General features: G+C 49.1%; 1 protein-coding gene across 4 annotated transcripts in view; it reads right to left on the reverse strand.

The window, feature by feature from the left end:
• MIS18BP1 (MIS18 binding protein 1) overlaps positions 1-26,104 on the reverse strand; it is a 679,433-nt gene that overhangs the window by 602,704 nt on the left and 50,625 nt on the right. For all 4 annotated transcript variants that reach the window (XM_086937270.1, XM_086937268.1, XM_086937269.1 and 1 more), the window contains exon 3: positions 15,095-15,274. In XM_086937270.1, coding sequence (XP_086793396.1) covers positions 15,095-15,274 — 180 coding nt within the window. The remainder of the gene's footprint in view (positions 1-15,094; positions 15,275-26,104) is intronic.

The raw sequence follows: 26,104 nt of genomic DNA on the forward strand, positions 1-26,104 counted from the left end.
CTTAGTGCATAATACCATGGAGGAACTGCAGTTGCAGATTTTTTGGCTTTCCCACAGAATAACCTTTATTGGCAGGGATTTTAACAACATTATGGTCAGGGTTACTGGCTTTTTAGTATTATTATTATTTTTTTTACATTTTAATCTGCATTATCTACATTTCTTTTTTTAGCCATCTTATTGGCATTTATCCATATTTATTTTCTGTGTTGAGGACACATTAATTTGTAAAATGGTATATTTCCACATGTATTTAATTGATAAACATGCACTCATAACTTGATGCATGTCACATTGCAGCAAATGAAGCAGCCAAATATTTCTAAACATTACATCCACGGGTAAAAATTGACATAATATACAAATATATTGTAATATATTGTCTGTATTTCAGGAAATATCGTCCTGTTTTTTTACTTGCACATGAGGTCTATCTATTCATCTGTTGGTCTGCAATTCATGATGGACATCTTTTTGAGTCACTCATATGAATCAAAATTTTCAGTATTTTCCGCTGTTAAAAATAAATACAGACAAGAAACACATTGTTTTCTGTCTGTATTTATCTGTGAAAACTAATAAAAAATAAAAACTGGGAACCTAAATTATGATCCCTGGGGAAGGCTCACTGGGGTTGGACACGACCAAAGAGAGGGAGAGTAAGGAAATACAAGGTTGGTCGGAGGGTATGGGCCTATGTGACGTCTGGAGTGAATGGAACCCTGTAAAGTCAGCTTACTCCCACCATTACGCAGTTCATAAATCTTTATCTTGTATTCACAATATCCTTCTTTCATTGTCGGTTCTTTCCAGACCCTCAAGGCCTGCATTGATCCCCCTACATGTTCCTTCCCAGAATCCGCTGCAAAACTCAAAATTAGCTAAAGAGTCACATTTTTCTCTAATATCTGTATGGGAAAGTTGTAGGATCGATGCACGGCACAAATTTACTACCACTCGCCGTTCCCCACAGTCTCCCGATAAAAATGATACTTTACTTGTGTGGATGGGCAGAGTGCTTATGACATGGAAGGGCCAAAAACATGTAGAGATTGAGGGGGGCCCAAAGCAAGTCCAAAAGGGCAGTTTGTTTATACGTTTTTGGGCTGACGCACCTTTGGGGACCCACACAAGTGAGGTATAATTTTTCTCAGGAGGCCAAGGGAAATGCTGGGTGGTAGGAAATGTGTGCCTGTGCGGTGATCCCACAGCTTATCCACACAAATGTGAGGAAAATTTGACTTTGTAAGTAAATTTGAGGTTTGCAGGGGATTCTGGGTAGGAAAATGCTGGGGGAACCTTGCAAGCCACACTGTCAGTCAAGAGTCAGTAAACGCACACCATCAACCACCAGCCGAATGTCATCCATGCACACTGCAAGCCAAGCGCCATCCACGCACACTGCAAGCCAAGCGCCATCCACACACTCCGCCAGCCGTGCGGCACCCACGCACTTCGCCAGCCAAATGCAATCTCCACAGTCTGAGGCCTGATCACTTTCCAGCTGGCGGAATAACCATTGAAAATAAAGGATTGTCTCCATGAGTTACAGGTTTCAAGCCATTTTAAGCTGGAAAACTATGAATGTGATGTGTGTATGTGTACTATTGAGATGTGATGACTGTATGTGAGGTTAGTTCACTTGTGAGAATGGTAAGGGGATATGCTTTAATACAGTAACTTGTATGTATACATTGCACAATTATGCTTCATTTGCACATTTCAGAAAAATTGTACTGTTGTTGAATTATGTAGGATTTGCACTGTATATAAGAAAACAGAAAATGTATGGTTTTTATACCTCAAAAAATATGAATGAAAAATATGGTCTAATTTATAGCAAAGGGACAGCCCGTTAGAGCTAAATATAGCCATTGTGTAATAGATGTTGGTCAAGTGGGAGGTTCAGTATAAATTTGTATTTTTGCTTCCTCTTTTCTCCTAGACCAAACAAATTAATTTTCAAGGGGTACCTCTGGCTTTGTATGCCCTTTCCACTGTCTGCCAGCCAAGCAGGGCGGACTGGGAACAGCAACCAGCCCTGGCAGATTGCTGCTCAACACCACACCCCTACGTATTAAAAAAACCCAAAAATGATGCCTAATGGGCTGTCTGCCTCCCGAGGGGTAGATCAGGGGATATTGCCCCCATCTGACTCCTGAGGGGTGGAGGGGAGCAGAAAGACTGGATTTTTTTTTTTGGGGGGGGGGCGCGGAGGGGGGGGGATGGCATTGGCATGCCCATTTTTGGCAGCCCTCACCTCTATAAACAGAAAAAAATAAATACAAACAAGCATTTGCAATGCAATAGGCCTCGCATTATTAAAGTTTGAGCTATTGGCATTGCTAATCATAATGCAACACCATGGTTTGGTATATATTTTTCTGTATACTAATATGAACATTTTGTAAAATGTATATGTAATATTTTTGTAACTGAAACAAAAGTAAATGATGAGACAAACAATTATCCAAATTATGCTAGTGAATACATTACATTTTTTTCTAGTTTGTTATGTGTTCAAACACCCATTTGGTAAGGAAAAACATGTATGCCCCAACTGCCTGTTATTTGTAAATCATAAAGTAATTGCTAGTTGTTTGCTAACTATTATGCTTGTGCTGAGATAGAGAATATGCAATGCAATAGGTGTTCTCATACTGCTTTAGAAAGAACTTTTGCGTGCAAAACAGAAAATGAGTGAATCAAAGGCACTATAATGGAGATAAAAAGCACAGAATTAAAAACCCATTTGTGGAGAGGAGGACCCTAGCGACGAACGAAGATGGCCGCATAAACTCTCGGCTCCGTCGACCTCCTCCTGCTGCTTGAATATCCTGCTACAAATCCTGCTTTTTCGCCTAGCCCCCGTGTGGGTGACCTGTTGCTGATACTGCCGGTGTGGTCCTGGAAAACTTACGACCCGGATTGTCGGAGTTACATCGAGTGGAAGTTCTTGGCCTAATGCTGACCGAGACCCGGGACCTCGAGTACTGACCCTGCCGGGTTGCAGTGCAACAACGACGGCCGGGGGACCCAGAGGCGGTCCGGTCAATAGGAGTGGAGAGCAACCTGCCCCTGGATTGGTGGAGAGCCTGCGGTTCTACCCGCATTGAGGAGGTGTAATGATCCTGTGAGGGCTGAGTGGTCGGGGGTCCCCTTCTCGGCATTCCCTTCCCGCCGGGGTGGGGCCCCCGTCCGAGAGGCCTTATCGCTGCTGTTCTGTGTGCCTCCTGCCCCCGCCTGCCCTCATCGCACTTCGGTCCCTGGGGGAATCAGGTGACCCGAAGGGCGCACTGATGTCTGGAGTTGATCAGTTCGCGGCGGTGCGGGGTGAAGAAGAGCCATCATTGCGAACCGCCATTAAGGATCTGTGCTCCTACATGGTTGCTCTCCCACATAAGTCGATCGCAGATGACACCGAAACTGCCCGATCGCATAATGACTCTGATCTGTCTGGTCCCCCTAAGCGAGCCGTTCCTCCCACTTTGATCCCGGAATCTACGATTCGAGGCCCATCTAGTGTCGAAGCATGGATAGCAATGTCTGTACCGCAGTGTGCGGCTGAATCTGCCGTCATGGTGTATCACCCGCCCACGTTGACGAGTCCGCCTGTGGTCGTGTTCACGTGCTCATCCCCCAATGACTTTATTGAAACTGTGACCCGACGGAAACAGCGGGCATCTATCGATCGTGTGAGCTGTGCAGTGTGTTGGAGTATGGGACGGACGGGATCTGGTTGCACTGTGGCGAGTGTCATGGCGGCTGAGGATTGTGGTGGACTGTGGACACCCGTTGGACTCGCCGCACAGATTCGGGGCCTGACTGGACTTTTGATTTATCCTGTGAATAGGCGGGTGCGGTGTGCGGAACTCATGGTGAACACTCGCAGAGGTCAAGGGTGAGACTGAAGTTCGACTCGGATGCTAAGGGTTCGTGAGGGACCCGGGATCTGCCATTTTCTTGTATTGGGGGCGGGCGGTGTAGGACGTCTTTCCTGGGTTCTACCGAATCTACTTTGCTTTGTTGCTGATTGTTTAATGACCAGGACTGTACGTCACAGGAGGGGGGTAGTGTGACCGGGGATGCGTGATTCTCCTCCTCCCTTAACTTTTCTTTTCTTTCTTTTTCTGTGTTTTCTTCCTTCATAAATCTCTTTTCTACTATATTTCGGGTTTTTGGTCGCTGGGCGATAGGCACGCTGCTAGGGGGGTAGGCCGTAGCCATCTGCAGGGGTGCAGGGTGGGGGGTAGGGGGTGGGGTATTTTTGTTTTTCCGTTCTCTGTTTCTATGGCCTTTTTCTCTTTTTAGTTTGACTGGACTTTCCTTTTTTCTTTCTCTCCCCGGGTTGGGGGACAAGGTATCGGGTTACTGTTGGGGCTTTTTGGGCGGTGCTGGGACTGTGGCCGCTCAGCCTCTCCTGTCATTGGATTCATCGGGTGGGGTATTAGTCGGAAGTCTTCAGTAATGTATGCATGCTTATATTGCTTGCTTCAAAATGTGGTCGTCTCTACAGTTGGACATGCTTCCCTGCCCACCTGGTGATTGTATCTATTTAGATCCCGTAGCCGGCCCCCTCCTGTTTTCTTTTCTCTCTCTTCTTCTCGTTAACATATGGAACTGTATTACGTATTTACCGTGTATATCCTGTTTTATTTTTAAAAATTGACCTCTCTTATCCTGAGCTGCTCTCCTGGGTTTGCCGTAACAGTTTGATGCTCTAATTTTGCTGCCATGCCTCCGGGATGTTTGGCTGAATAGCTGTGTGCACCCTTTTCTAAATAAAGGTCTTCCAAAAATTAAAAAAAAAACACCAAAAAAAAAACATTTGTGTGCATAAACTTACAGTCCCGTGTGTAAAGTTAACCCAAAGCAAAGTATTTGCCTAAATTAAATAAAAGCTATAAATGTACCATAAAGCTGTAATATAAGTTTAAAGAGACATAGGTGCAGCTCAAAAACTTTTTTATACGCTGCCTTGTGTAGCAGTGTGAATACATCCTAGTGGATTAGCATTTGTCCAGGAGGGTGTGGAGGGCGGGGGTGGTTTGGGGGTGGGAGAAGGGGAAGGAGCCAAAAGGTCTGCTGTTGTGTGAAAACTTAGTGTGTGTCCTACAGTTAAGAAAGGAAACCTGGAGGAGCTAGCGAAGTGAAAAGTGTTATAAAGATCCTAATCTAGCCATCTACAGAAACTGGCTGACAACCGCAGAGATCAGAAAGTTTTTAGAGATGGACACATTCATTTTGTTAGGCACGGGGAGATTAAGTAACTTGCCCAGAAACACAGGATGTTGAACGTCCCTGCTGAGACTCGAACCCGGCTGCCCATGAAAACAAGCATTTGCAATGCAATAGATCTCGCATTAGGAAAGTTTGAGCTATTGGTCTTGTAAATGACAATTTTTTCATTTATGTGTTGGTTTTGAAAATAGCTAAATTAATAGCTTTGTCATTTACAAAGCCAATAGGTATAACTTTCGCAAAAGTGACACCTATAGCATTTGTAATGCAACATGTTTTGTATTTACGTGACTTAGATGTATTGATATTACAAATAACATTGGATTTTATTTTTTTTAAATAAACAATACTTAAATAAAAGTGATTGTAATTTATAATGGCAATAGCTTAAACTTTTGTAAATAACTTTTGTGAAGATTATGTTCAGTGTATTTTATTGTGACGAAAATCCAAGAACAGAAGTGAAATATTAACATCTTTTTGTGACATTTGTAATAAAGCTTGAAAAATTGAGAGAACATATTAGAACCAGTTGTTGTTGAATGGTTGCACAGATTGATGCTGTGATGGCCCTGAGTGATGCTGTGGTGGCGCATAATGATGCTGTGGTGGCGCTGAGTGATGCTGTGGTGGCGCTGAGTGATGCTGTGGTGGCGCTGAGTGATGCTGTGGTGGCGCTGAGTGATGCTGTGGTGGCGCTGAGTGGCGCTGTGGTCGCGCTGAGTGGCGCTGAGTGATGCTGTGGTGGCGCTGAGTGATGCTGTGGTGGCGCTGAGTGATGCTGTGGTGGCGCTGAGTGATGCTGTGGTGGCGCTGAGTGATGCAGGGATAGCGCTGAGTGATGCAGGGATAGCGCTGAGTGATGCAGGGATTGCGCTGAGTGATGCTGGGATAGCGCTGAGTGATGCTGTGGTGGTGCTGAGTGATGCTGTGGTGGTGCTGAGTGATGCTGTGGTGCTGCTGAGTGATGCTGGGGTAGCGCTGAGTGATGCTGGGGTAGCGCTGAGTGATGCTGGGGTGGTGCTGAGTGGTGCTGTGGTGGTGCTGTGGTGGTGCTGTGGTGGTGCTGAGTGATGCTGTGGTGGTGCAGAGTGATGCTGTGGTGATGCTGAGTGGTGCTGTGGTGGTGCTGAGTGATAATGTAATGGTGCTGAGTGATGCTGTGGTGCTGCTGAGTGGTGCTGTGGTAGTGCTGGGTGATAATGTGGGGGTGCTGAGTGGTGCTGTGGTGGTGCTGAGTGGTGCTGTGGTGTGCTGAGTGGTAATATGGTGGTGCTGAGTGGTAATGTGGTGGTGCTGAGTGATGCTGTGGTGGTGCTGAGTGATGCTGTGGTGCTGCTGAGTGTTGCTGTGGTGCTGCTGAGTGATGCTGTGGTGCTGCTGAGTGATGCTGTGGTAGTGATGCTGTGGTGGTGCTGACTGATGCTGTGGTGGTGGTGACTGATGCTGTGGTGGGGCTGAGTAGTGCTGTGGTGGTGCAGAGTGATGCTGAGTGATGCTGTGGTGGTGCCGAGTGGTGCTCTGGTGGGGTTGAGTGATGCTGTGGTGGTGCTGAGTGATGCTGTGGTGGTGCTGGGTGATGCTGTGGTGGTGCTGGGTGATGCTGTGGTGGTGCTGGGTGATGCTATGGTGGTGTCGAGTGATGCTGTGGTGGTGCTGAGTGATGCTGTGGTGGTGCTGAGTGATGCTGTGGTGGTGCTGAGTGATGCTGTTGTGTGCTGAGGGATGCTGTGGTGGTGTTGAGTGGTGCTGTGGTGGTGCTGAGTGATAATGTGGTTTTGCTGAGTGATGCTGTGGTGGCGCTGAGTGGTGCTGTGGTAGTGCTGAGTGATGCTGTGGTAGTGCTGAGTGATGTTGTGGTAGTGCTGCGTGGTGCTGTGGTGCTGCTGAGTGATAATGTGGTGGTGCTGAGTGATGCTGTGGTGGTGCTGAGTGGTGCTGTGGTGGTGCTGAGTGGTGCTGTGGTGGTGTGGTGGTGCTGGGTGATGCTGTGGTGGTGCTGAGTGGTGCTGTGGTGGTGCCGAGTGATAATCTGGTGGTGCTGAGTGGTGCTGTGGTAGTGCAGTGATGCTGCAACCATTAGCTTAATTTTCTATCAGTTATAAGCGAAAGTGCAGTTTTTCAACAAAAAGCAGGGCCAAGACTGATTTCCACATGGCTAGGTTTAAACTGGAATGGCGTGGGGAGAAAAAAACGATGGATTTAGACCCAGATCTCTGAGAGGGGGTGAATGATTGACATCGTTCAGCATTATGTCCATCAATTGTTCTTTTTGCACCTATTCCTCTGCACGTCATTAGCAGGGGTAGCAAGCGCTATTTAAATGCAATTACAACACAATCCAATGAGTGTTCTGAGACACCTTTGTATATCCTTTCATTATCCACACACTAGTGAAGGAGGGACTGCTTGAATCACAGTACAATTTCTTGGTGGCTTGGTGATCTTTGAGAAATGACACATTATCTTGTAGCCCAGAGTGCACTGCTGCATCAAGGCTTCAGCTCTTAAAGGAACACGGTGATTCAACCTCTGGGGGTGTCCCAAGTGGAATCTCAGTGAATTGTGTTGTTTGATAACGGTGTTGAATGCCCCAGAGATTACCAACCTTGCTCGCAGCACTGCTGTGCCTTCCTACTGTAACAATGAACCAAAATAATCAAACAGACACGGGAAGCTTGGTTGCAGTGTCTAGACTGGCACTCCACTGGAACCAATCAGTGAAGGCAAAGGGGGCAGTGAGAGCAGGGACCTGGTGAAATTCTGCTGCTCTTTGTTCACCTTGACATAAGTGCGTCCCAGCCATATAGAAATGGATCGCTTGGGACAGGCAACCAAGGCCAGAGTTCTATGTTTGTGAATTTCCAGCTGTCCTGAACAGCTTATCACAACTGAACAATATTCTTCTTCGCTGACAAATACACCTGTTTCTAGTATCCAAATAGTACCTTCAAAACGGGGTCTCCCAGAGTAATTCTACTAGGATCGGTCTTGTGCTGGATTTTTAGGATACTCAAATATAATTTGAAAGGCCTTTGGTTAGTCTAAATGTTTGGCATAGATCAGACTACCTTGGACGTATGATTTATCTCCTTATATTAGAACAAATGACATTTTTACGCAATGAAAATTGAGAACTTGGGCTTTATAGGCTACAATAAAAATGTAAGTATTATAAAAAAAGTTTTAATTAGTCAACACTTGAGAATGTTACCTTTCTCTGCTAGGTAGCCTTGGAGGAGGAGATGTTTTTGTTTTGCGATGGAGTCGGCTCCATTGCTAAAAGCATGTGGCTGTTGTGGAGGGAGAAAACTCCATACTTTCCATGAACCTTCACTGCCCGCAAAGTTAGCCGAGGCAGAGAACCGCCTCAGGATCCAGCATGAGGCACCATTCCCCTACATGCATTTAACAAGATGGAACTGTTTTTCGTCACTTATTTGCTTTTTTACACATCTTAACAATGTATGGGCAAAGATTTCAGCTAATTAATCTCATTTTAACACTTTAAATCAGCAACTGAGAGGTCACCTGCTTCTGAAGCGGGATAAAGGACTTGGCATTGCAGGGCAACACAAATGAAGCATTTTTAGTAACTTGTGATCCGTTTGCGCACGGAACTATTTTGTTTTAGTAAAAATCTGCAAATTGCGCAGAAGATGATGGATTATACGGTAAGTGTGGCACATCCATAATTATGTGGAAAACTTCAGGCCACAGAATTGGATAATTCCACTGGCCCTGCCCGCAGCATATGGCATCGCCCTGCTGGTTTGGTAATTACCAGGCAGGGACCGAGTGTGGATTATAGAGACTACCTCAAACAACATATGTTGATTACTGCTCACAGTTGGCTCACTGGCCAGGGGGTGGGGGCGTTCCATGGTTGAGGAGTGGGTGGGGCTGAAGGGTAGTCCAGACAGTAAGCCAATTAATGAGGAGATAAACTCAAAGGCGGGAACACAAAGGGAACCTGATCAAAGCTGAAAGCACTTAAGAGCACAGGCCGGAGCCCAAACAGGATATGAGAACTGGCCACACAGCACAATGTAGAACTTTCCAGCCCAAGCCCACCTCTGGGCTGAATGTATAAAATGTGGGGATAGCGTTTGGCACACATAGTCATTTGACCAAGGGCGGTATTCTGAGTTCCATTATCAACACTGCAGTGAGGTGGCTCTGGCAAAGGCCTCCTTAGCCCACTGAGAAGACCAGCGAGTTCATAAAGCGCTGGTAACCATGTTATTGTGGTGACTAATTTGTGCTGCAGTTTGAGCGACCCGCCTCTGTCCCCACATCAAAGAGTTAATTACAGAGATTCCAGATAACAAGCTAACAAAAAAAAACAAGCAACAATACAGCCCGCAGCGGATCCTGATGTTAGCTGAGGGCCTTTTCCAGCGGTGTGACGGTCGGGGACGGGGGGAGCACTGATGCTTGCGGCGAGGAAGGCAGGAACAAAGGGGCTAAGCCCTACCTCACTGCACCTTAACTGGCCATGCCCCACTCGACGCCGCGAGACTTCCCACGATGCTGGTCGGCGCAGGGTGATTGACAAGAGGGCGGGTCATGCCCACGGCAGAAGCATCGTTTTATGGCCCACGATCCTGACAGGCCCCTGCCTGGCCCTACAGCTACCTCCATATTTGTCAGCTCTCTCCATTTTCGGGGAGAGCTAGGGGCAGACATTCATACATTGCGTACATATGTTTGCTTGTACATGTGTATGTAAGCATGTTTGAAAAGAAATACAGAAACATTTAATGTTAGTGAAAACTATCACGTAGTAAAACTTAAAACCTCAAATGTCATTCGCATTGCTGGAAAACATCATTTGGAAAGATGTGTGGCCTGATGTACGAAAGGATTTTGCGATTACAAACCGTGACACTCGCAAAATGACTGAATTTCCTCCAACAAATGCCCTTTTCTAATTAACAAACCCCGTTTTATGAGCCAGAAAGTATTTCTGACGCTTAAAATTGGGTTTTTTTTCGACGGGATTTCAGTCATTTCAATGAAATCCAAGAGAACTAATTCAAGTACAACGCGATTTCTACATCGCCATTAGTTACATTGTCAACATGGATACATTTTGAGAAGTCAGAATACAGAAGAATGTAAAATTTTACACAACAATGGCCCCGTAATCTGAAATTCAAGAAAAACTAATTAAGTAGAATAGCAGTCAATGGTCATTTACTGAATAATTTGAAAACAACAATTAATATTGAACAATGTGCGAGGTGAAAGAAGTGATGGATGCTCGTATGTGACACGACGGATGCAAAATTGGTGCCTCGCACACAGTAAGAAACCACTCTAGCAAGATAACAATAGTAATAAGGTCCGGGAGTCCAAAAAGTTGATGGTCATTTGTTCCTATAGGGATAAAGAATGATACGTAGGACTCCGAACATACTTGGCTTGTTTAAGGGTAACACAGTACATTCCAGCTCGCCAATCAGAGTAAAATGCTCGAACTCCACGGATAGAAGGAGGATGATTAATCGGGCAGAAAAACAAGACGCATGGGGAGCAGCAGCCTTTGATGTGCCGGACGGTAATTAGGGAAGGAGAAATGCCGGCCTGAGGCTGAGCGCAAAGCAACAGATGGCTTTGTGGAGGCAGGCGGCAAGCTCGTGCACGAGGCGTGCACTTCCGAAAATCCGCTGGAGAGCCCTTGCTTGGCCTGAAGTATGGGTTGACTGTATTAGGGCTCGTTTCCTATTCCTGCGGAATAGGAAAGGACGAGCCCTAAAAAGACAAATATCTGCTGTAATTCATGCGATTTTATTATTTAGGCATTGTGAAATTTCCTAGCAATATCACCCTTAGAAAAACTTCTCAGCTGAGGCTTTGATTGTCACAGGCTGTCTATGTAGGCCACTGCAGGGGGCTTAATTAAAGCCGTTTTCTGTCAAAACGCACATTCACTTTACAAAATGCTTGTGTGCAGGCTGATGAATGCTGAGATCAGAAAGCTTCCCAACACTGTCTTTTCCTTCCCAGTTTTAATCTGTTCATGTGATGCGTCCCTGCTGGCAGTTTGTGTGATCTTTGGCACACATAGTGCTTAGAAGAGAATACCTTAGTAGATGGACATATCCCCTTGCTTTACGTTGTCACGCAGTATGCCATTTATCAAATAAACACATTTTCAAAGTCAAGAAATAAACCAGAGCACTTTACATGTGCACCAGTTGCATTACAGATGGACACATTCATTTTGTTAGGCACGGGGAGATTAAGTAACTTGCTCAGAAATACAAGATGTTAAGCATCACTGCCTAGATTCGAACCCGGTTCCCCATGCAGTGTGTTGAACCACTCGCTGCTGAAACATGCGGCGGTCCCCAGCCTTGCCTGGAGACCCCTCCACACCATAAGGCCCCAGGGTGCAGAGTCTGGCTTCCAGTTCCAGTGACTTAAGAGAAGATGCTGCGCCCCACCCCGACCCCGAAACCACAGAGGCTGCAGGGGCCTGTGTTATGCCCAGTCCAGTTCCAGTTCTAATTAAACACTGCTCTTTCCCACACGCCGGTGTCGGAGGAATCCCGGGCCTTGGCCAGGTTTCCAGTTCTGCGTGGCCCTGTTGACATGGGAGTGTTTGATGCTGTTGTCATGGCAGCGGCGGAGGACGGCCCTACGCTGCCGGAGCCCTTCTTCCAAGGGGATGTTTTAAATAACTACGGAGCCGAGAATGGCCTGACATGCAAAGGGCTGAAGGGAGGGGCGTAGTAATGCGAGCCTTCCTCACGATCACCCTGCTCTGCCACTCGGGACCCCTCCATGTCTCTCTACGCGCTGTAATACAACACCCGCGCTGTCACTCAGCACACCTTGCTCCATCGCACAACATCCAGCCTTCTCTTTCATACAGCACCGTCACCGAGCATCCCATGGCCCAGGGCCCAGGGACTCTGCACTCCCTCTTCTCTCGCGCCCCTAGCTCAGAGAAAATACCCCACCCTCCAGCAGTTTGAGCGGTCAAACAGCACCCCCTGGTGGCCTACTTGGACCCCTTGATTTCGCCCTGGCCTTTGGCGGTCCTGAAGCGGTTGGACGGTACTGGACGGGGTCATGCCTGGGATTTCTTGTTGACCACGTGTACCAAGGCTGCCTGTGAGTACATCTGCGCTCCAGCTGAACAACCCCCTGGAAGGCCAGATGCCCGAAGGAATTAAGACGCGCAGACCGGGCTTGCCCTAGGGCAGGGTGACCAGCTTCTTGGATTTGCTAGTACATTCCCGGGGTTTCAGCAGCTGTTCCCACAGATTTCAGCACATTTGGCTCAAGTCCCGGCTTCCAGAGAGGGATCGACTGAAAACCGATGGCGGCGCATTTTTGTATGTTCCAAAGCAGGACTAGTTAGCAGGAAACAATGTAATTAACACGTGTGATAGGAGGTTTGAAAATTGCACATTAGTTAATTCCTCGTCTCTTTTTGTAGGTTGATAGGCGCTGTCATTCTGTACCCCTTGGATGATGAGAAATTGAAGACTTTCTATTTTAATTAAATGTCACGGGTTTTGTGTTTTTTAAAAATATCTGGTCACCCTACCAAGGAAGGCAAGAAACTGACAACACCGTAAATAATACAGAATAAACTCAATGTCCAACCAGTGTTACAGCTTCACAGCCAACCCTACCTTCTATAACCTACGAATAAGATGTGTTTGTACTTATGGCAATGATACAGTAAAGAGCAGCAGGTGCCTCCAGCTTGTGATTTGCAGAGTGCTGATATGTTCAAAAGAGCTTCTAGGTGCTAATGACTCTGCCGGCACGAATCAGGAGAAGGGTAATGAAAACACTAAAATAATCAGATGCCACAGTTAGATCTGACTAAGAAGCAGGTTTTGAGATTTATTAAGAATCTCCAATGATCAGATGTTTCACGCAGTTCCGGTGGAAGTGTATTCCATGGCTCTGCTCAGCTCCCACCTCTTCCGGAAGTACGTAAAAGGAGGTGGATGATCTCAGAGGCCTGGCAGGACAGTATAAAGAAAACAGTTCTGTAAACGGGCCAGAATTATGCACAGGTCAGTGAACATGATCCGGGTTTTAAATCGGATTCCGTCTCTCACAGGCTGCCATGGCGGTTCCTTCAACTGGAAGACATAGGACAATGTCTTGGGAGATTAAGAAGTGTCTCCTGGCCATCGAATTCTAGACCAACTCGACACTCCTAATTTACTTGTCAGGCGAGCCTAGGAAGAAGTTTTAAGAGCAAGGATCAGAGGGTTTAATGCGTGTAGACGCAAGAAAAACAAAAGCTTGCACATAATTTGCAGTAGGTCGAGGCAGGTGTAGGTTAGCACTAAAATCTGACGTTCAGGGTGCACCACAGAAGAGCGGGGGCGAAGGAGCCCGACGGTGTCTAGGACGCGCTGATGCACGTCCAGGGGGAACAAAGGCGGGACATACGCCCGCCTTTGCCCAATCGCGTGCGTTATATATTTGTTTAAACAGCACGCTAAAGCCAATGGTCTGCCGCGAAAGCAAAACCACATGCACAAGCGTGTGGTTAGCTTTCTGAAGTTTGTACAAGAGGTCTCGTGCTGCGCGAGCAATGCTGCGCACTGCAACGCAGGCGCAAGACCTTAAAAAATCCCTGGTGACTAGTGTGCTTTATGCCCCTGGGAGTGGGGACAGGTCGGGGGCTATTGCTCCCATCTTCCTCCAAGGGAGGCAGAAAGGCTGTGACAATTTTGGGGGAGGGGGATTTGCATGCGCATTTTGGGCAGCCCCCACCCCTAAATATGACCTAAAAATAAGTTGCTGGTGCCTAATGCGCTTTCTGCCCCCCCGGGGGAAGAGACTGGGGGCTTTTTCCCTTATATACTTCCCAGTGGCAGCAGAAAGAATGAATATGCCTAAATGTAATTGGGGGAGGGGGGGCAAAGGCCCTTGCCCAAGGGGCCGCTCCCACCTCCCTGGTGTCCAGTGGGCGGATCCATGCTTGGGGATCGTCCTCCTGAGGTGACCCCTTTACAATGATTACTCTCCTGTCTTTCTATATGCTTGTAGTGCTGAGATAGCCCCACAAGCATGTAGAAAGTGAAACTGGCTCATTTCAGTTTCAATTTCACTGAAATGACATCAGAGGGATGTGTGCGCTGATCGTCATTTAGGGGCATGAGAATCCCTCTGGTGCCTGCACCAGAGGATTCCCTGTGCATTGGCATCGGACGCGAGGAAGTCATCCGATGCACATGAGCACTTTTTCGTCGGACAGCTCTCGCACGTCCGATGCATGGTAGGGGTTAAATATTGTTAAGGCCTAAGTTTCTAACTTACAATGTTAAATACAATGGAGAATTTGAGACTTGGAACAGGTAATCATTAGCTCATTTCACCACTACACACTCTAAGCAACAGATTAATTGAAAAACCCCATATAAACAGTAAATTGTGAGTGTTGAGTTGGGCTGGTGAAAAAAGTATAGCTGCATCACAATACCGTACAGCAATACTACGCGCAGAAAATTTAAGGTTGCGACCCATGACATTAAAACAGAAATTCACTGGAATAAGAATATTATGGGTGTCTTCTACCATATGATGTCACCAGACGTAAAACCCAATCTGATATCAAATGATCACTCTGGAATCCTCATTGATGGAGAATGTCCATGATGCAGAATCTGGTACAGGGAACTGCACTAATTTACCCCACTAAATGAACAGTAAAGAGTGACCATGAAGGATATTTTTACCTGTGGCAAGAACTTGGGACATATTAGGGAATTATGTTATAGTCTGGGATTGAAAGTACAAAACTAACCACATCTATTGGTAGTAAGAAATAAACTGATAAGAATTAATATTGAACAATAAAACCACTAACCTGTAACTGAAGAACACCCCTCTCCTCTGGGATGTGTGCCCATTTGACCTTTATGTTGCTCTTTTGCCTTTTGTTTCATTAGCAGAAAAAGCTGGGCTGGTGATTTTGGCGGCCATGCTTCTGAACTCACAAAACAGAAGTTTTTACCTCGAACCTCTGCAGCAGGGGCACTATGAGGCACTGAAAAAAAGGAGAATGTGACATTAATTGAGTAAGTTGATTAATGAATATAACCACCCCCCCCCCCCGTTGCCCTGCTCGCCTGCAGGCAGAACACCTAGCTGTTTGCCAATGCTGCACATCCTGCACAAACGACGAGTTGAGGAATGCCGATAATGTCACAGGTTTAGGGAACATTTCCTCGCTCTTCCACCCCTCTGATTTTTTAGGTTTCGACTATTCTATCCCGCAGAGACAAATAGATGAGAGTATAGTAGTTGAAACAAACTCTATGACCAAGCGGATTCCTCCCAATGCATGTGATCTATTGAAGCGTGACGCTTCGCCAGCGCGCGCTTGGCCTCACTCACACCCCATTTGCTGCTTCCCTCCCACTCGCTCGCTCCCCCGCCAGCGGATTCCAAGCGGATTCCTCCCAATGCATGTGATCTATTGAAGCGTGACGCTTCGCCAGGGCGTGCTTGGCCTCACTCACACCCCATATGCTGGTTCCCTCCCACTCGCTCGCTCCCCGGCCCCCACCAGGCTCTTGGAGCGCGACGCTTCGCCAGCGCACACTTGTTTTGCTATTACCGCGACGCGCCTTTCATTTCTCTGGCATGGCTTGTGAAATGCATTCACTTTTGAAAAAAAAAACACTGCGTTTATCGTCAACAATGGCTGACGCGCCTTTCATTTCTCTGGCATGGCTTGTGAAATGCTTTCACTTTCGCGCTTAGTGAAGATTCAACCCTTGCATGCATAGGCATGTGGTTAAGTAGCATATGACTCGATATTGCACAGTGTCACTCAGTTTCCCCCACTGTGCAAAAATTAAAACTGACTCTTAAAAAAATAAAACAAACGTGTATCTTGTAGATGTACGCTCCTGGGCACAAAATGTTGACTAATGAATAACTTTAACACTGCCCACTACATGAGAACAGACACACAAACCTACCCTTCCCTCCTCTAAAGCCAATAATCTGTGCCTCCTCCAGTTATGCCAAGCATTTGCGATTGCTCTAACTTTTCATTCAGTACAAGTACTGAAAGCTAATGGCGGAGGTCATTCAATCACAGCCTGTGCATGATGCTGGTTAGAGAGTGCCATCTAAACCCACTCTGCCTCCCCCCCAGGCATGTTTGATTGCTGGATTAAGTTCTAAATCAAAACTGCACTTTTGTTAGTTGAGGGAGGCTAGATTGCTTGAGCCTGATAAAGTCTCCTTCTACTCCTCCTCTGTTGTATACAGGTCACTTTCATTCGGAGTGTTTAGCAAAGCAAGTCCCATCATATTATTATTATTATTATATACTTATATAACGCCATATTCGACCCCCAAAGGGGTATCTCCGCGCTTGCCTTGGGAACCCGTCCTGGCTTTTCCCTGTGAGATAGCCCCTACAGGGCATCCCCAAGGTGAAAGCCAGGCATCCCGCCGCGGGGGGGGGGCGTTGTGGAGATTAAGCAAGCTTAATGCCCAGAGTTGCAGAGTGTGAACCCATGATTAGGTCAGGCACCGAAGCGAGAATTATCGAGTCCATGGACATTTGAGCTCAAGACCCTGCCGCGTCGGGAATTGAACCGGGTCTGACCTCTGCTTCAGGGTCTGCCTGCTCTAACCAGTGAGCCACACTTCTCCACATATGCTGGTTCCTTCCCACTCGCTCGCTCCCCCGCCCCCCCACCACCATCCGCCTCGCACACCAGCAGAGCTCCCCGCCATCTGCTGCTTTTTATTACACTCTCCCCTGAACCTCTTTCCACAATGTATCGCCTTCCTTTAGGCCGTCATGCCTCAAAGCACAGCGCTCTCCCAAGCTCCTCGCTGCCCCTTCCCACCTCCTCGTCAGCTTCCCCGCCCTCCCAAACAAAATCAAGAGGACCTGGTCTTATTCTTAAAGAAAAGACCGCCGGTCTGAATGCCTACCGCAGAAAGTATGCTGCAACGAGACTTAATTTCTGCATCACGTAAATCAAGCACATCTCACAGGTTTCCCCATTCTGTGCACAAGCAGCTCCTAAACTTTAGTATTTTTTCCGTCTGAAATTATAGTCCTGTTAACCCGGTTTTAAAATGAAGAGTTTTCGACTCTCTGTAGGAGCAAGGACACAGATTATCTAAACTCAGGACCAACTCCATCAGTTAACGCTTTCAATACTTCTAAAGCTAGTCCAAGAACTTTCTAAAAAACAGTAAAGTGCTATGTACTAACAGTAGAGTGACATGTATGTAAACGTAATCTCAAGGTATCCTATGTTAGCAAACCTAACGGACTGCTCACCATATATGTATTTGGCAAACTGTGCAATGTGGGTTAAAACTTTTTTTATCTGCTTTCAGTGCCACAGCATTACTCAATAAAACAGCATCACAACGCCACAGCATCACTCAGCACCACTCAACGCCACAGCACCACTCAACGCCACAGCACCACTCAACCCCAGAGCACCACTCAACGCCACAGCACCACTCGATGCCACAGCACCACTCGATGCCACAGCACCACTCGATGCCACAGAACCACTCAACACAACAGCATAACTCAACGCCACAGCACCACTCAACGCCACAGCACCACTCAACGCCACAGCACCACTCAACGCCACAGCACCACTCAACGCCACAGCACCACTCAACACAACAGCATCACTCAACACAACAGCATCACTCAACACAACAGCATCACTCAACCCCACAGCATCACTCAACCCCACAGCATCACTCAACCCCACAGCATCACTCAACCCCACAGCATCACTCAACACCACAGCATCACTCAACGACATAGCATCACTCAACGACATAGCATCACTCAGTACCACTGAATGCCACAGCACCACTCGACGCCACAGCACCACTCGACGCCACAGCACCACTCGACGCCACAGCACCACTCGACGCCACAGCACCACTCGACGCCACAGCACCACTCGACGCCACAGCACCACTCGACGCCACAGCACCACTCGACGCCACAGCACCACTCGATGCCACAGCACCACTCGACGCCACAGCACCACTCGACGCCACAGCACCACTCAACGCCACAGCACCACTCGACGCCACAGCACCACTCAACACCACAGTATCACTCAGTACCACTGAATGCCACAGCACCACTCGACGCCACAGCATCACTCAACGCCACAGCATAACTCAGTACCACTAAATGCCACAGCACCACTCGACGCTACAGCACCACTCGACGCCACAGCACCACTCAACACCACAGCACCACTCAACACCACAGCACCACTCAACACAACAGCACCACTCCACACAACAGCACCACTCCACACAACAGCACCACTCCACACAACAGCACCACTCCACACAACAGCACCACTCCACACCACAGCACCACTCCACACCACAGCACCACTCCACACCACAGCACCACTCAAAGCCACAGCACCACTCAATGCCACAGCACCACTCAATGCCACAGCACCACTCAATGCCACAGCACCACTCAACGCCACAGCACCACTCAACACCACAGCACCACTCAACACCATAGCACCACTCAACGACACAGTATCACTCAGTACCACTGAATGCCACAGCACCACTCGACGCCACAGCATCACTCAGTACCACTGAATGCCACAGCACCACTCGACGCCACAGCATCACTCAGTACCACTGAATGCCACAGCACCACTCGACGCCACAATATCACTCAGTACCACTGAATGCCACAGCACCACTCAACGCCACAGCATCACTCAACGCCACAGCATCATTCAACGCAACAGCACCATTCAACGCAACAGCACCACTCAACGCAACAGCACCACTCAACGCAACAGCACCACTCAACGCCACAGCACCACTCAACGCAACAGCACCACTCAACGCCAGAGCACCACTCAACGCCAGAGCACCACTCAACGCCAGAGCACCACTCAACGCCAGAGCACCACTCAACGCCAGAGCACCACTCAACGACATAGCATCGCTCAACGACATAGCATCACTCAGTACCACTGAATGCCACAGCACCACTCGACGCCACAGCACCACTCGACGCCACAGCACCACTCGACGCCACAGCACCACTCGACGCCACAGCACCACTCAATGCCACAGCACCACTCAATGCCACAGCACCACTCAACGCCACAGCACCACTCGACACCACAGTATCACTCAGTACCACTGAATGCCACAGCACCACTCGACGCAACAGCATCACTCAACGCCACAGCATAACTCAGTACCACTAAATGCCACAGCACCACTCGACGCTACAGCACCACTCGACGCTACAGCACCACTCAACACCACAGCACCACTCCACACCACAGCACCACTCCACACCACCACTCCACACCACAGCACCACTCAAAGCCACAGCACCACTCAAAGCCACAGCACCACTCAATGCCACAGCACCACTCAATGCCACAGCACCACTCAATGCCACAGCACCACTCAACACCACAGAACCACTCAACGACACAGTATCACTCAGTACCACTGAATGCCACAGCACCACTCGACGCCACAGCATCACTCAGTACCACTGAATGCCACAGCACCACTCAACGCCACAGCATCACTCAACGCCACAGCATCATTCAACGCCACAGCACCACTCAATGCAACAGCACCACTCAACGCAACAGCACCACTCAACGCAACAGCACCACTCAACGCAACAGCACCACTCAACGCCACAGCACCACTCAACGCCACAGCACCACTCAACGCCAGAGCACCACTCAACGCCAGAGCACCACTCAACGCCAGAGCACCACTCAGCGCCACAGTATCACTCAGCACCACAACTCCACAGCAAAACTCAACTCCACAGACAGCGAATGTGCCTTCTATTTCCCCACAGGTGGCAAAGGTGGTCCCGGCAGACAACCAAGATAAAGCAACAGCACGGCTGGAAGTGCGGTGGAAGCCGGTAAGAGATTGTTACCGATGGTTGGGGAGGGCGCGGTACCCTCAAGGCGGGAAAGCTTGGCGCAACATGTTCCCATGGTTACTAAAGAGATGGTGTGGGCCAACAAGTATATTAATATGTTTTCATTATTGACTGATCATCGAGAGCTAGAATATGCAAAGACCCAAAAGGATTTATGGCACCCCAGTGTATGGCGGGCAAAGATGGCGGAATTCAGGGTCGAGGAGTCAATGATGAATTGGATCAGGGCCTTTTCTATCTTTGTGGCTATTATCGCTGAACGTACACCAGAACTGTTGAGTGACTTGGCTTGTTATCAGTGCAGGATCACGAACTTCCATGAGAAGTATGGAGGTGATGAGTGGAAAGGCTATGATGTGGCTTTTAGAAAAGCGAAAGAGTTTAACGAGGCTTTGACCTGGGATTGTCTGGCATGCGCAGCTCTTGCCAGGATCAGCGAGTGGTTCAGGGTCAAGCATGAATGGCTCCAGAGCATTTTCACAAAGGCAGTCACAGCCCTTTCGTCCGAGCTACGGGGGGAGTCCCAGCCTAGATCGGGCGGGAACGGAAGTAAACGAGGGGTGCGTTGGGGTTTCAATAGGGTAACGTGTAACAGGCCGCAAGGAACGTGTAGGTTCCGGCACGCGTGCTCTGGCTGTGGTAACACCTCGCACCCTGAAACTAGCTGCCGATCCAGGGCCAATGGCACAGGAGGCAAAGGGGGTTCCAAGCAGGATTGATACGGGTCCCCGGAAGCAAACATCTTCGCCCGTAGATATCTTGGCTTTGACCCCTTGGCTAAACAGATACCCTGATCATGCGTCCGCCGGGACCCTGCAAGATGGCTTCTCATATGGCTTCAGGATCCCGGCGGGCAATTTTCGTGGGACCACTTCCTGTAAGAACCAATTGTCCGTTCAACACAACCCGACAGTTGCCGCCAGAAAGATCGCAAAAGAGGTTAGCTTGGGGCGAGTGGCTTGACCTTTTGGTGACCCACCAACGGCTGATTTTGTATGCTCCCCATTAGGGGTGGTGCCAAAAAAGGACCCGGGGGAGTACAGGCACATTCACAATTTGTCGGCCCCAAAGGGGGCTTCTGTCAACGAGGCGATCGACCCTGAGGTCTGCAGTGTAAAGTATGCATCTTTCGATGACGCTGTTGTGCTGTTGAATCGCCTGGGTCCCGGCGCATTGTTAGCAAAATCGGACATTGAATCTGCATTCAGGTTGCTTCCGGTGCATCCTCAAGATCAGCGCTTGCTGGGGTTTACGTTTCAGGGGAAATACTACATGGATAAGTGCATGCCAATGGGTTGTTCAATTTCGTGTGCCTATTTTGAAATGTTTAGCTCATTTCTGGAGTGGGTGTTCACAAAGGCCACGGGGCACCAACATGTGATGCATTATCTTGATCATTTCCTCTTTCTCGGCCCAGCGGGCACTCAGGACTGTGCACGGGCATTGCAGGACTTCTGCGCGCTCATGCGGGGCTTCGGGGTTCCATTGGCGCCAGGTAAGACAGTGGGGCCGACTACCTCCCTGGAGTTTCTGGGCATCGAACTAAACTCTGTGGAGGGTTGCTTCCGCTTGCCGGCGGAGAAGATTGCCAAATTTACGGCTTCCCTGTTACAGTGTCTCCGGACTGAGGTGACATTGCACCAGTTACAACAGACAGTGGGTCAGCTTAATTTTGCATTGAGAGTGATACCGATGGCTCGCCCTTTCTCTCGATCCATTGCCCAGTCCATGGTAGGCCTTAGGGAAGGGCACCACCGCCCGAGACTGTCGGCGGAGGTTCGCCAGGACATGCTCATTTGGCTAGCATTTCTGGCGGACTTCAACGGCCGAGTGGTCTGGAGCAAACCCCCAGCCTCGTCGGCGGAACTCGGCTTATGGACCGACTCGGCGGGCAGCGTGGGGTTTGGTGCGATCCTTGGACACCGCTGGTCGGCACAAAGATGGCCGGAGTGGTGGCAAACAAACGGCCTGACGAGTAACATTGGTTTTCTAAAACTCTTCCCCATCTGGGTGGCTCTGTTGGCATGGCCGGAGGATTTCAGAGACCGCTCGGTGGTATTTTGGTCCGATAACATGACTGTGGTTGAGTGCATTAATCAGCAGGCAGCACGCTGCAAATGGATTTTACGATTGTTGAAAGAGATTGTGTTGCGATGCATGGGATTAAACGTACAGTTCAGGGCAAAACATGTGCCGGGTGTACTGAATAATGCAGCTGATGCGCTCTCTCGTTTCAAAATGCAGGCTTTCAGGGATTGTTTACCCTCAGCGGAGCTAGTAGCGGCACCATTTCCCGAAGCACTTTGGCAAATCGGTGCCCCGGACTACAAAACCTCGTGGCAGCAAGTTTAGCGCCCACGACAAGGAAAGCTTATGAAGGGGCGTTACGCTCATACTGTGCCTTTTTGGGGCCGGCAGGGGAGCAGAAATGGGGGCAGGAGGAGTCCTTTGTCCAATTTTTAGTGGCCCTTCATAAAGAAGGCCGGTCGGCGGCAACCGCAAATCGGTATAAGGCCGCCATATCATTTATGGCACAGCTCCATAGGATGAGGGACCCGACAGACTCCTTTCTAGTCAGGAAGGCTCTCCGCGGCTGGCGGCGCCTAGAGGGTTGCAGAAGGGATAACAGGCACCCGGTTTTGATAAGTTGACAACCTTGCTGGCTAAACTAGAAGAGACATGCTCCTCGCCTAACGAAGTAATACTATTCCGAGCAGCGTTCGCATTGGCGTTCTATGGGGCCCTGCGGGTGAGCGAACTAGTGGCAGCAAATAAGAAAGATATGGAAGGAGGTCTGCGCAGGGATCACATCCAAGTAAGGGGGGATTCTCTGCTGATCTCGATAGCCAGGTCAAAAACGGACCAGGAGGCCCTGGGGAATAGTGTGGTGTTGCAGAGCGCTCCAGGGAGTCCCGGTTGTCCAGTGAGGCATGTTGAGGCCTACCTAAAACAAAGGTTGACAACGTGGGGGGGGGGCCCTGCTGCGACATACGGACGGCACCCCGTTGACAAGATTTCAGTTTCAGAGGGTGCTGGCAATTACGATTGCAGCAGCGGGCTTGAACCCGTGTGATTTTGGCACTCATTCGTTTAGAATAGGGGCCGCTACAGAAGCTACGGCTCGAGGTCAGCAGGCAGACAAGGTGAAGCAGTTAGGCCGTTGGTCTTCGAATTGTTTCAAGAGGTATGTGCGACTGCACATGTTGTAAAAGACTGATGAAATGCACTCACGCTTGTTGTCTTTTGTTTGGATTACAGTTTCACGAGCCTGTGACGCAGGGCGGAAAATGGGATCGGCCCAGTATCAGCTGACCACCGCAACAGGATTACAGAATGGAGATCGAGTGGTCTGGGTCGTGGGCCACTCATACGTGAGGCGTGCCGGGGACATATTCAAAGCAGGTGATGCGATCCACACATCTGAGGAATATGGGTTCAGGGTGACCTTCCATGGGATGGGCGGCCTCTGTATTGACCGACTGTAAAGTTTTGTGGAGGAACTATTAGGGCGGCACCGGTCACCGCCATCTGTAGTCATAGTGCACATAGGGGGCAACGACTTGGTGAGACTGGGCAGACGGGCTTTAGTTGAGCACATACTTTCTGTAGTTAGCTGGTTAGCCAAAAGGCTCCCGGGATGTACGATTGCCTGGTCCCACATGATTCCCAGGAGGGTATGGCGGGGAGGTTTGTCTACGACAGCGTTGAAGCACTCTGTAAAGAGGGTCAACAATAAAATGGAGAAATTGTTTCGCTCTGCTCATCTCCAAAGCATTTCTCATGGGTGCATCTGGGGCGGTCACTGTTATTCTGATGATGGGGTACACCTGTCCAGGGTGGGTAATGACTTACTGATAGGAGACATGTTAACTTGGCTAGTGGGTTTGAGGAGACATGACCTATAGGAGGTGTGGGGGGGCCAGATAGTCGGTCAACTATCTGGCCTGTGGCGGTAAGGTCATGATCGGTGAGCAATGATTTCAAGGTCCCTAGGGGGGGGCGCCACCCATTATGGATGGGAGCACCCGGGGGGAGGCGGCCACTGGCCCCTCCCACGGGGGGCGGCACCCACTACGGATGGGTCGCCCAGGGGGAGACGGCCATAGGCCCCTCCTAGGGGGAGACGGCTATATGCCCCTCCCCAGAATTTCCCGGGGGCCGGATATCCGCTCCGGCAGAAGAGAGTGCGGGGAAGGGAGAGTCCACGCTGTCCTTCTTACGGATACCTCGCACGGGAACTCAGACGACCTTAAGATGGCGTCGAGTGAAAGGTGGCCCCCACGACAAGGGAAGTTACAGTTGGCTGCGAGGGTAAAGTCCTCTGCGCATGCGCCACTCACACGTGAGGGCGGGAAGTTGGTGATAGGGATCTGACACCAGTTAAGACCTTGCCGTTGGCCCTTAATGTTGGATTGTACAAATTCAAATGTAATGCATTTGCAGGATGCCTGACTCGGCTAGGAAACCTTTGTATTAGAGATTTGTTAAGGTTAGCCTGAATACCTGTCTTCATCAAAATGTAATTGAAGTTGAATTTGTACATGATACATGAAACGTTTTAATTTAAAGTTTTAAATTTTGTTTAATATTTTAATAAATACGGCCGGGGGGGTCGTGAGGCCCCCCCGCCTTCCAAAAGTTCAAATCTGTGTCTGTCTCCTCCCATGGGGATTGGTGTTGGAAGGGGTGGCGGGCATCCCGGCCCATATGGAAAGGGGAGACCACTCGGTCACCCCGAACGTATGGATGGGTGCCCCGCTCCCCCGGGAAACCATTGCGGGCGGGGGGCATGTCCCGGCTGGTATGCCCAAAGCGGCGTGGCCGGTGCATGCCCCCTACCGCCCAAAAAGGGTTGTCCTAAACACCCGCCCGGAAGTCCGTGTACCGATGGGCGTGCTGGGGGCGCGACCCCGCCTTCTCACTGCTGGATAAAAGGCGCGGGAATCCAAGGAAGCGTCCTCTTGTTCCTGCGCTCTGAAGGCTGCACCCCTCGTCGCTCGTGAGCCCTCAAGGGAACAAGCTGCAGTTTTTGACCCACCCACCAGCCCCATGTAGCAAAATATTTGAAATGAATAAAGTCGTACGTTGCTATTTGATTGTAATAAAACATGTATCGGAATCATTGCTTGCATCTTGAATTGATGACAAAAGTATGCGTGTACTTTGAATACTTGCTTATAGGCCTTTTTCTCCGTTGTAGAAATGTGATGGAATGGATACAATAAAGATTGTGCTGTGCTTTAGGACCTTTTTTCCTTTGTAGCAATGTTGAAATCAATGGGATGTATCAAGCTGTTGCAAGAGTAAGCATAGTTTTTTCTTTCCCATAGTAGGTAATTAATTGTCGTATTTATTTAGTCTTTGGTCGGGCGGTAAGGTCATGATCGGTGAACAGTGATTTCAAGGTCCCTAGGGGGGGCGCCACCCATTATGGAAGGGAGCGCCTGGGGGGAGGCGGCCACTGGCCCCTCCCACGGGGTGCGGCACCCACTACGGATGGGTCGCCCAGGGGGAGACGGCTATATGCCCCTCCCCAGAATTTCCCGGGGGCCGGATATCCGCTCCGGCGGAAGAGAGTGCGGGGAAAGGGGGGGGGGGGGTGGAGGAAGAGTCCACGCTGTCCTTCTTACGGATACCTCGCACGGGAACTCAGACGACCTTAAGATGACGTCGAGTGAAAGGGGGCCCCCACGACAAGGGAAGTTACAGTTGGCTGCGAGGGTAAAGTCCTCTGCGCATGCGCCACTCACACGTGAGGGTGGGAAGTTGGTGATAGGGATCTGACACCGGTTAAGACCTTGCCGTTGGCCCTTAATGTTAGGTTGTACAAATTCAAATGTAATGCATTTGTCAGGATGTTAGACCCGGCTAGGAAACCTTTGTATTAGAGATTTGTTACGGTTA

Source organism: Lissotriton vulgaris, chromosome 9 (assembly GCF_964263255.1).
Source record: "Lissotriton vulgaris chromosome 9, aLisVul1.2, whole genome shotgun sequence".
Taxonomy (NCBI): domain Eukaryota; kingdom Metazoa; phylum Chordata; class Amphibia; order Caudata; family Salamandridae; genus Lissotriton; species Lissotriton vulgaris.